Source organism: Thamnophis elegans, chromosome 1, assembly GCF_009769535.1.
Source record: "Thamnophis elegans isolate rThaEle1 chromosome 1, rThaEle1.pri, whole genome shotgun sequence".
Classification (NCBI taxonomy): Eukaryota; Metazoa; Chordata; class Lepidosauria; order Squamata; family Colubridae; genus Thamnophis; species Thamnophis elegans.
This window is the reverse complement of record NC_045541.1, coordinates 2,871,909-2,882,920: the sequence shown is the minus strand read 5'-3', so window position 1 is coordinate 2,882,920 and position 11,012 is coordinate 2,871,909. Positions and strand designations below refer to the sequence as shown.

At 39.9% G+C, this 11,012-nt stretch overlaps 1 protein-coding gene across 1 annotated transcript in view; it reads left to right on the top strand.

Moving 5' to 3' along the window:
- Nucleotides 1-1,376: 1,376 nt before the first annotated feature.
- CPS1 (carbamoyl-phosphate synthase 1) overlaps nt 1,377-11,012 on the top strand; it is a 168,560-nt gene continuing 158,924 nt past the window's right edge. Inside the window, exons 1-2 of the mRNA XM_032233904.1 lie at nt 1,377-1,514; nt 8,737-8,846. Coding sequence (XP_032089795.1) covers nt 1,389-1,514; nt 8,737-8,846 — 236 coding nt within the window. The 5' untranslated portion in view covers nt 1,377-1,388. The remainder of the gene's footprint in view (nt 1,515-8,736; nt 8,847-11,012) is intronic.

The window sequence follows — 11,012 nt, the reverse complement described above, 5'->3', positions numbered from 1 at the left end:
TACTTATGTAGGAATGCAAAATTATACCCTCAGGGAAATGTTTGATATGGGAAGTTAAGCTGATGAAATGCAAGTTTTGTCATTCCTCTCATTGGTGCAGCTCAGGTTTATATTATACAAATTGTATTCAGGCTCTTTGTAACTTCCCATGTGTTCACATTGCTGCTTCCACTTTGAAAAATCTCTTTTCTCCTACTCAAAACCCCTTCATCGTATAGTCACACGAAGCCGTAATAATGTAACTATCCACATGAATATTGAATCAAAATATAAACATATAAATCCAGTTAGACTGGACTCTAAAATGTGAAATAATGCAGATTGTAACAGTTCAGTTGTAGTGTTTCTCATACTGGAATCACTAAATTTTGAGAGATGTTGGAATAAAAATGAATTAATAGCACTGTGCCATTTCATGGACCTACCTCAATATCATATTTATGTAAAGTATTTCAGGTTCAAGTTGTGTTGATCAATGTTCTTATTCTTGTGATGCAAATATGCCAATTCTGGAATAGAGGTCTATCTTCTAAGTTTTAAGTTTAAGTACTAAGTTTACTTTGTACGTTATAGCCGCCAGGCCTGGGGATAAAGACAATCTGTCCCCACCCGAATGATAAATGAATGTTGCTTTTATTTTTATCTTTATGTACTATTTTGTGTCTATTGTTTGTACCCCCCTTCCCCCATTTTATGTAAGCCGCCCTGAGTCCCCTCAGGGAAAAGGGCGGCCTATAAATGTTAATAAACATAAACATAAACATAATTTCTTAAGGTGAAAAATAAGGACTATGCATGTCTTTTTATTGGTAACTTGGAACATGTGCCATCATATGTAATCTATTTTGTAAAATGTAATTAGAATTAAGATCCTGATTAAGTCCTGAATTAAGTCAGAAACTAAATTTAAATGGAGAGTGGATACTGGGTAAACAGCTGGAATCCTTGTAAAATGCTGAATTAAATAGCTCTTATTTTATTCTAAGAAACATCAAGATTCTTAGAAAAAGATATTCCCCAAATTTGCAAATTTGATATATCAATAGAACTAGCAAGAATTATGTGATTTTTATATCTTAATAAATTGTAGCAGAAGAAAGCTGATACAACACACCACTGCATCTCATCCTGATTTCTAGCAATTGAAGCTTGTTTCATACTTGTTCTAGGATTCACCTTTTCCCTATCTATGCTTATATTTCTGTAAGGATTATGCTGAACCCTCCTTTAAGGAGGAGCAAGGAAGGAGGAGTCGTCTCCTTTTTTTTTTTTGATGGAAGATTGAGTAAAAACACAAAGCAAAAGTAGCACATTTGAGTTTTTAGCATTGTTTCTGTGCACACTTGTATAACAATCCATCCTGGAAAAATATAATCACTTTCCTCAAGATGACAAGAATGCTGAGAACCTACAAAATTGTTAAAACTTTGAAAGGACGATTTGGTGTTGTCCATGGAGCCATTCAACATAATCAGTACTTTTCAAGAATTGGTATCCGGTCACTCTCTGTGAAGGTAATTACAACTTCTCATTAAACATTTGACCAATGTTTTCTCTCAGTGCAGAGTGAAAAATTCATGGCTGCAGGTAATTTTTCTTAAAGCAAGCACAAGAACATTATTGAGCAAATATGGGTTTCCAAGTTCTGATATATTAGAGGCTGTTAACTGCAGATTTATTGACTTAACAAATACTAGTGTGTACCTTGAGTTTTAAACTATGGGTTGAATTGTTTTGAAAGGTGAAGGTTCAGAGATCCTGTTTAAGTGTATAGAACTATGTAATCTGGGCATACTCATGTTGAGGTAGCTGTTCTTAACAATGGGTTTAAAGTTAATGTAGAATTATTAGATATCAAAGATTACATTTATGAAGTTTTGATAGACTTTTACTCCATCTAATACTAGAAAACGTGAATGTAGAGTTTGCATTTTTTTTCCTGATAGAACCTGAATGTTCAATTCAAGATAATATTATGAAAATGTTTTATGGACAGCACATAGAGTTTGGTGATTAAGAGAATATTGGGAGAATCACCAAACTATTGTTCTTGGGTATGACCTCACATATAATCATTTATATAATATGAGTATTTATGAGATAATATGGCCAATATGAAATCATGAAAGTTAATAATTGGATTAGTGGGGACAGAGATCTGCTTCTTACTGATGTTAAACTTGTTTCTGCTTTGGGTTATCTCACTTCCATATGATAAAAGTCTTTCTCAAGTCAGTTAGTAACCATAAGCATATCTATTTTCTCTATTATCTCATCCTTGCTGAGAAATTTAATCCAGGATTGAAGCCGCCCTAGTCCTCCTCTTTATCATCCTCATTCTTACAGCCAGCACTAACTGGGGCCCTGAGGCAAGATGCTTGTGTAATCCCAGTATTGATTTTCTAAATTGTCCTTCTCAGATGGATTACCTGTCTCAGGGCTAACTTCTATCTTTGTTCCTACACATGGTCAGAAAACAGTTTAAAAGCCATAATACGTGGAGGTGTTGTTTGCAAAGCCCTTTATTTCTTTTTAAGGGAACTCATATATTCCCCCATTTCCTTTGAGTAGTGAAAATATATATGGGCACAAATCTTCTCGGTTTTTCTTTAAAAAGAAAGCACTAGATGCTTATGGTGTTTTTAAATATTTGACTTTATTTACAAACATATAAGGTGGCAACCAAGTTAAATTGATAGTTCCCTATCAGGTTTCCAGAGACACAGCCAGGCTCCCTAGCATTTCTAAAGTTTATTTTATTCCCATTTCTTCTTTTAGTTTGTTTCCTCATTTCTTTTCACAGACCTCTCAGGCTGGGGGGGGGGGGTCAAATATTACGCCCCTCAGACAGGGTCTGCAACTTGGGAGTCCTCCTGGACCCACAGCTGACTTTTGAACACCATTTGTCAGCTGTGACCAGGGGGGCATTTGCCCAGGTTCGCCTGGTGCGCCAGTTGTGCCCCTACCTGAACCGGGAGGCTCTCACAACAGTCACTCGTGCCCTTGTGACCTCTAGGCTGGAGTACTGCAATGTGCTCTACATGGGGCTGCCCTTGAAGAGTATTCGGCGACTTCAGCTAGTCCAGAATGCGGCCGCGTGAGCGATTGTGGGTGCACCTCGTTTCACCCACATAACACCTATCCTCCGCGAGCTGCACTGGCTACCTGTCGATCTCCGGGTGCGCTTCAAGGTGCTACTTGTCACCCACAAAGCCCTACATGGTAGTGGATCTGGGTACTTGAGAGACCGCCTACTGCCAATCACCTCCACTCGACCAATTAGATCCCATCGATTAGGCCTCCTCCGAGTCCCATCTGCCGGTCAATGTCGACTGGCAACTACGCGGAGGAGAGCCTTCTCGGTGGCAGCTCCGACCCTATGGGACGATCTCCCCATGGAGATTCGTACCCTCACCACCCTCCAGACCTTCCGCACAGCCCTCAAAATCTGGCTATCCCGTCAGGCCTGGGGCTAAAGACTGTAACCCGCCCGAATGGTATGAATGCTGTGTTTTAATGATGTATTGTCTTATGTATTGTCTTACGTGTTAAAAGTTTGTCTCCCCACCCCTCTCGAGTTGTAAGCCGCCCTGAGTCCCCCCAGGGAAAAGGGTGGCATATAAATAAACTTCTACAATCTACAATCTACCTTGATTGCACATCCTTAGCTCAGAGAAAGACAACAATGGAAAAACCATGTCCTTACCGATATATTTTCTAATAATTCTCAAATGTTCAGCAATATCTAGCTGTGGAATGCAATGGACAATTTCTCTAGCTGAATTTGCCAGGAATACTTCTGGCTTCATTTTTTTTTTGGCACAAAGCATCTATTTATTTTAATATCAGTTTATACTTACCCAAATCTTTCAGATCACCTAAAATATAGAATAATTTTGTTTGCACACAAATATATATTACAAACTACTTCAATTATATTATTTTATTGGTATGATCAGTACAATTCAGCAGATATAGAATCATGTTCTTACTTTTTTGAAAGCCAAATTGTAAATGATTATATAATATATATAATATATATATATATATATATATATATACACTATATATAATACATAATATTATATATATATATATATATATATATATATATATATATATATATATATATATATATATAGATAGATAGATAGATAGATAGATGATAGATAGATAGATAGATAGATAGATGTAGATAGATATAGATATATAGATATATATATTTACATTAAATGTAAATATTTTTTTTTTAAAATGATAGCATTGTATAGCAGTAATGGGAGTATTCTTTTTTTAGCTCTTACTATAAGGTGACCAGATGTCCCACTTTTGGCAGGATAGTCCCAATTTTTCACAATTTGTCCCGTGTCCCACGGCGTTTTAAAAAATTCCCGATTTTAAGAGCGAAACAGAAGGCCACCTCCCACAAAACTGCCTGGGACTCTGAAGGGCTAGGGACGCTTCCTCAAGGTGGCAGCAAATTTCTTTGCCCACCAAAGTGCGCCACTCTAAGCGACGGGCAACTTACCAGCCCCGAGGTGAAAAAGAAGATGGCGAGCAAAGCTAGGCAGGCGCTAATCACGATGAGCAGCAGGAAGACAAGCAGCGGGTGTTGTTGGCTCATGCAATAATACAACTCATAGAGCCAGTTGCAGTAGGGGTGGCGGCGGCAGCAGGCGCACAGAGAGCCCCACTTTGAGCCCTCGGGACCCCTGCAGCCTTCGCCCTCAGTCTCGGCTGGGGTGTTCGCAGTGCTGCGCTCCAGCAAGTACCGGTGCCAACTCATCATTATTGCACTGGAACCGTAGCAGCCGGCAAAGAAAGAAAAGAGCTCAACTGCTCCGGAGCAGCCAGACGCCTTTCTGGGTTTGCGCGGCAAAGCGCAAAGAATGCCAGCAGCACCAGCAACCCCCGGCGGCTCTGCCCAAGCATGATGCAGGAGCAAACTGAGGAAAATGGGTGCATGGGGGCGCAGCGGCAGCAGCAACGCAACTACCTCTTGGTTGGGAACATGCCCGAACCCTTCCAGTAGAGGGTGGGAGATAAGCAACTGAGCAGTTGCCCAGTCCCGAAATGATACCACCGCTGCCTCCTGCAGAGCCACTACTGCTGTCCAACCTTGAGGGAGGAGGAGGCGGGCTCCTTCTCCTCGCCTCCCCTCCCCTATGCTCGCAACTGGCTGCCCTCCCTTCGGCAGCCGGGTTACCGAGAGGCTGGGCTGTCAGCCTCTGAGAAACCTGGCGTGCCCGAAGGGGGTCTGCATCTCGGAGGCATATGCAGAGCGCAGGTGCGGAGAGAGGCGAGGCAAAGCAAATACAGGGCACGTGAAGGAGAAGCCGGCGCTCAAACCGATCTGATTACCTTAACATTTTTTTTCTGAGCGGATGCCCTGGCACTCACTTATCCGGTCTACTCACACGCAATTTTGATCGGGAGATAGGAGCCTAAAACCTCTTGGTGTTTTTTCTTTTTCTTTTGAAATACTGGATTGTACAGACCCAACCTGTATAGCTGAGCAGACGAACCCACTGCTGAATTAGTATTCGGCATCAAAACCTTGGGACAGAGATTGTGAGTTTGATTCTTTAACAGAAGGACAACCCGCTCTCCTTCGATCTTATATTTTGTTTAACCTTTATTTAGAGTATAAGTAAAATCTTGCTTATCAGTATGTCTTATCTCTAAGTAGTGGATCTGGGGCAGTGAGAAAAAAGACACCAAAAAACCTGAGAACATAATAGCTATCTTCCAGTCCTCTCATACCGAAAGATCCTAAAGAGAACTAATATGATTGTGCTTACATACTACATTGAAGAAGACTGAGTCTTATAGACCAAACTTTTAATCAAGAACCCCACCCCCACCCCGTCAATGGTGTCCCGCTTTACCAGTATTAAAATCTGGTCACCTTATTACTATACAGTATAAAGATTAGTGGAATTGGCACATGCCAATTCCATATAGCAATAGCAATAGCAGTTAGACTTATATACTGCTTCATAGGGCTTTCAGCCCTCTCTAAGCGGTTTACAGAGTCAGCATATCGCCCCCACAGTCTGGGTCCTCATTTCACCCACCTCGGAAGGATGGAAGGCTGAGTCAACCCTGAGCCGGTGAGATTAGAACCGCTGAACTGCAGATAACAGTCAGCTGAAGTGGCCTGCAGTAGTGCACCCTAACCACTGCGCCACCTTGGCAAGGAATAGCAGCTCAGTTCAGCAAACATGATTCTGCAGAAGACATTCTAGCCAGGTGGAAACCACCACCTCTTTTTCATAGGAAACTGGTTAGCCAGGATAATTTGTTTTGAATAATTTATAAATTAAGACCACGTGCATTAAAAAAAACCAGGAGCATATCAACTGTGGGACTCATAAGGTCTTGTATGTTAAGGGAAAAATTGCTTCAGCAATGTTGCATAAACAAGTCTGTTCTTAAATAATGATGATGCTAAATCAGAAACATGAAAGCATTTGCTTGCCTAGAAATATGCTAAGATTGCAGGGCCCTTTGGGCAATATAATAATAGGATCAAATAATGCAACCTTTTGCTTGTTCACTCCAATCAGAATTTTATAATACACTTGTACATCTAGATTGTAGTTATTCAAAGTAACTACTATTGATTTCAAAGGGATTTTCTCCAGGGAATAGTGCTGCTAACTGAGAAGCAAGATTTAGAAATTAAATCGGTGTAATTTTCGTATGTAGGCAGAGGGGGGTGTAAGAGGGGAGACTCTGGTCATGTGAAGGTCACTGTTGATGAAAGTGAGTGGATTGAAATGGAAGCTTTCAAAATATAAGGCCAATTTCTGATCCACTAGATCAAAGATAGATAATCTGAGGCTGCATGGAACTTGTGAAAATCATGGCTAAAGACCCTGGAACATTCCAAACTTTGCTACTTGATCGCAGTATTGAATGGGGCAGACAGGGAAAATCATTAAATACATAACCGGAGATAGATTGAATTAACTATATTTTAATGCTTAATTAAATATAAATGTAATGCAAAATCATGTGATTATTTTTTGGGGGGGCCTTGATTCTATCTACTGCTTTTTCCAATGTAGTTCCTGTCCTGCTTCTCAAAGGATTTTTGCAACTCTTGGCCAGAATTTTGCACCTTGCCTTAGGGGGAGTCAGCTTACAGAGTCAGCTTATTGCCACCTTGGGGGCAATATGCTGACTCTGTAAACCGCTTAGAGAGGGCTGAAAGCCCTATGAAGCGGTATATAAGTCTACTGTTATTATTATTATAGCACATAGAGCAAGAAAATGTGTGGTTGTGTTAGAAAAATGCAGGAATGCTTTATGTAGTAATGCAATAGCAATAGCAATAGCAATAGCAGTTAGACTTATATACCGCTTCATAGGGCTTTCAGCCCTCTCTAAGCGGTTTACAGAGTCAGCATATTGCCCCCAACAACAATCCGGGTCCTCATTTCACCCACCTCGGAAGGATGGAAGGCTGAGTCAACCCTGAGCCGGTGAGATTAGAACTGCTGAACTGCAGATAACAGTCAGCTGAAGTGGCCTGCAGTACTGCACCCTAGCCACTGCGCCACCTCGGCTCTTCGGATGCAAATTTTGCCTATAGATATTTCATGTTTAATTACTTAAGGAGAAAGAAGATAACTCATTCACCAGGTGCTTGCTTAAGAACATGCAAATTGAGAAGTTATTATTATTTCATTAATTTTTTTAACCCCACCTTTATTTTTTATAAATAACTCAAGGCAATGAACCTAATAATAGTCCTTCCTCTTCCTATTTTTCCTACAACAATCAAACATGAGGCGGTTTGGGATGAGAGAAAGTAACTGCCCCAAGGTCACCCAGCTGCCTAAGGAGGAACTAGAACTTACAGTCTCCTGATTTCTAACCTATAGCCACTCTTTAACAGTGAAACTATATCTCCCTGGCTTGCTTTTGAACAGATTCAATGAAGTCAAGCCAAGGAATGAGTTGGGAACATAAGCTTCTCTAGAAGCTGACATATGAGTTTCAATCTGGTCTACATTTTTAGCAACAATATTTATGACTAAAAGTCTGTAGAGATTCTCAGTCATCCTGGTCATGGATGAGAAGTGAAACGTCTTCAAAGAAGAAACAAGAAAGTCCAATTATCTCCTAAAAAAAGCACCTTTGGGATGATATTTATTACTCTATTACAGTTGTTCCCAAACTTGGCAACTTTAAGACTTGTGGACTTCAACTCCCAGAATTCTCCAGCCAGCTCTGCAGAGCTGGCTGGAGAATTCTGGGAGTTGAAGTCCACAAGTCTTAAAGTTGCCAAGTTTGGGAACAACTGCTCTATTACAAACAACCCTCCAGCGCTTGTTATATTGTTTAGGCTTTATTGGTTTCAGTGTTGCCTTTATTGTGCTGCATTTCTAGTGTTTATTTGACCAAATTTCCCATTTCACCCGAGGAAGATTTTTTGTTTTGTTTTAAAGTTGACAAAATGGAGTCCAAGCTGAATTCCGTTAAAATACACTTACGGTAACTAATTTTACTCGCTACATTGAATTTTACTGATATATGCTATTGTTAAATTAGGATTTCTCCCCCCCCCCTCTCATCTAACTGTAAAATATAACACAGCAACAAAAAGGCTTCCATTTTCAGTTCCCTTACATATGGCAGAATTATAAAGAATGGAATGTATTACTTAGAAGGAATTATACATATGTGGATAAAGAAATGCTGATTATCATGGACTTTTTCCTCTAGGCACAGAGCGCCAATTTGGTGCTAGAAGATGGTACTAGGATGAGAGGTTACTCTTTTGGGCATCCATCCTCAACAGCTGGAGAAGTTGTATTCAATACTGGCCTTTCAGGGTAAGAGCACACAATCTCTTTGTCACACTACCACACTACCACATTAGAATGTGAATTGTAACTAACTATAGAGAAGGACTTCACCTATGTTGCTGACAACTTTGTGATTCAGGGTCACCTGAACCCAGACAGTGTCCTAATGAAAATTAACAAGTTGTCCTATTTTTTTAAAGTTAATTTCTGACCCAACGCAGATAAACATGCTTTAAAATGCTCAAGACTCAGAAATATAATAATAATCTTCACATATAATGTTACAGTAGATTTTTAAAACATGGTTGTACAGTTAAGTTATTCGAATACAAAAATCACATCATGATTTAAGCTTGAACCAGGACAGTATTTCCACATCTTCCAGGAGGAGCGCACTCCAGATTTTTAAAAATTGTCTGCCACAACAGCTCTTCACACCCTAAAACTAATATTGACATTTTTCATTTTTTCCCTTTCCCCTTTATAAACAAGGGAAATTATTATACATACATATATGCAATATGTGCCTGTGTGGGGGAAAAGGGTCGGAAGTGGATAAAAGCTGTAAAGGTAGAAATAAAAGAGAAAATTGGAATAATCTACTCTCTTCTTCTACCTAGCCAATGAACCTATTTAAAAACAAAGCTTATTGTTATTTTTAAAAACAAAATGAAAAGCCATCTGCTGTTGAAATGGTTTAGAAGTGTCTTACTAACCAAAAGAGTTAATAATATATATTTAAACTGAGTAAGGTTAAGGTTAAGGTTTAATGAATTTGTATGCCACCCAATCCCGAAGGACTCCGGGCGGCTTACATAAAAACAATTTAAAGAATATTAAAGGAATTTAAAATACAAAGACAAAGCAAATTAAAAGAACACAACATGCACTCAATCTTAGGGGCTGGAGCTCAATCAAGGATCAACAGCCCCAGGCCTGCCGGAACAGCCAGGTCTTAATAGACTTTCGGAAGGCTGAGAGAGTGGGGAGGGTCCGGATCTCAGGGGGTAGATCGTTCCATAGGGCCGGGGCAGCTACAGAGAAGGCTCTCCCCCGGGGAGCCGCCAGATGACATTGTGTAGTCGATGGCACCCGGAGAAGGCCCATCGTGTGAGATCTTATCGGACGCTGGGAGGTATGTGGCAGGAGGCGGTCACGGAGATATCCAGGTCCTAGGAAATGGAAAGTAATGGAAAGTCTAAAGAAAAAAATATATTTGGGAAGTAAAAGTAAAATGTATTCCTTTTAATAACATTTTTAATAAGAAAAGATGCTACCAGATTCCTTCTGATTACTACGACAGACTAAGCATAGGGGAATGTTGGAGGAAATTGGCTGAAAATATTGCTGCCAAGACCATTTTCAGCTCAACAACCCCCCCCCCCCCAAAAAAAAAGGGAGAAAAGGGGATGGAATATGTTTTTCATGGCATTTAGTAGCTTCCCCCCCCTTACTGCATCCAGGTTTATCTGATTGGCGAATTTAGCTGCTCAGCACTTTGCTCAAAAACATTCTCTCCCCTGCTGCTCTTCACCAGACCTCTATGCTGTTGTTTGGGTTAGCTTTTCATCTGGATCCCTAGTAAATTATTTGGATCTTGGTTTATCATCTCTTTGGCTGTTCACCTTCGCCTGCCTTAACTTGCCCTTTTTAATCTAATAATATAGAACCATTGTCTGTGCATTCTATTTTTTTCCGGATCTCTGCCGGTTGTATCTTTGGTCTACTTAGTGCATCCTTGTTTTATTCATTCTTAGTTGACTCTAAAAATAAATTTATAACAAAAACTGATTTAGTTTATTGAAATATTTAAAGAAATTGAATACTTTTACAGTATATTATTTGCAAGGTAGCCAACAATGCGAAATGTAGCTGCTCTTCCAGACAGGATGGAGATTGGGGAAATCTTCTTAGAACTTACCTGCACTGCCTAGTTGCCCTGTCATAAGAACATGATCCCAACTATCTTTGGAGCGCAGAAGTGACAATGTCAGCCTTTAGTCACTTCCATGTGCTTTGAAATTTAACTTTCAAATGTCTTTTCCTTTTGTTTTTTTTGGAAAATAATTTCTAATTGTCAGCTTATGGGCTCTTGGCCACTTCTCATGGAATTCTGTCTCTCTCTACACATATTACAGTGGTGGGTTTCTGCTGGTTCGCACTGGCTCGGGAGAACTGGATGGTGAAATTTAC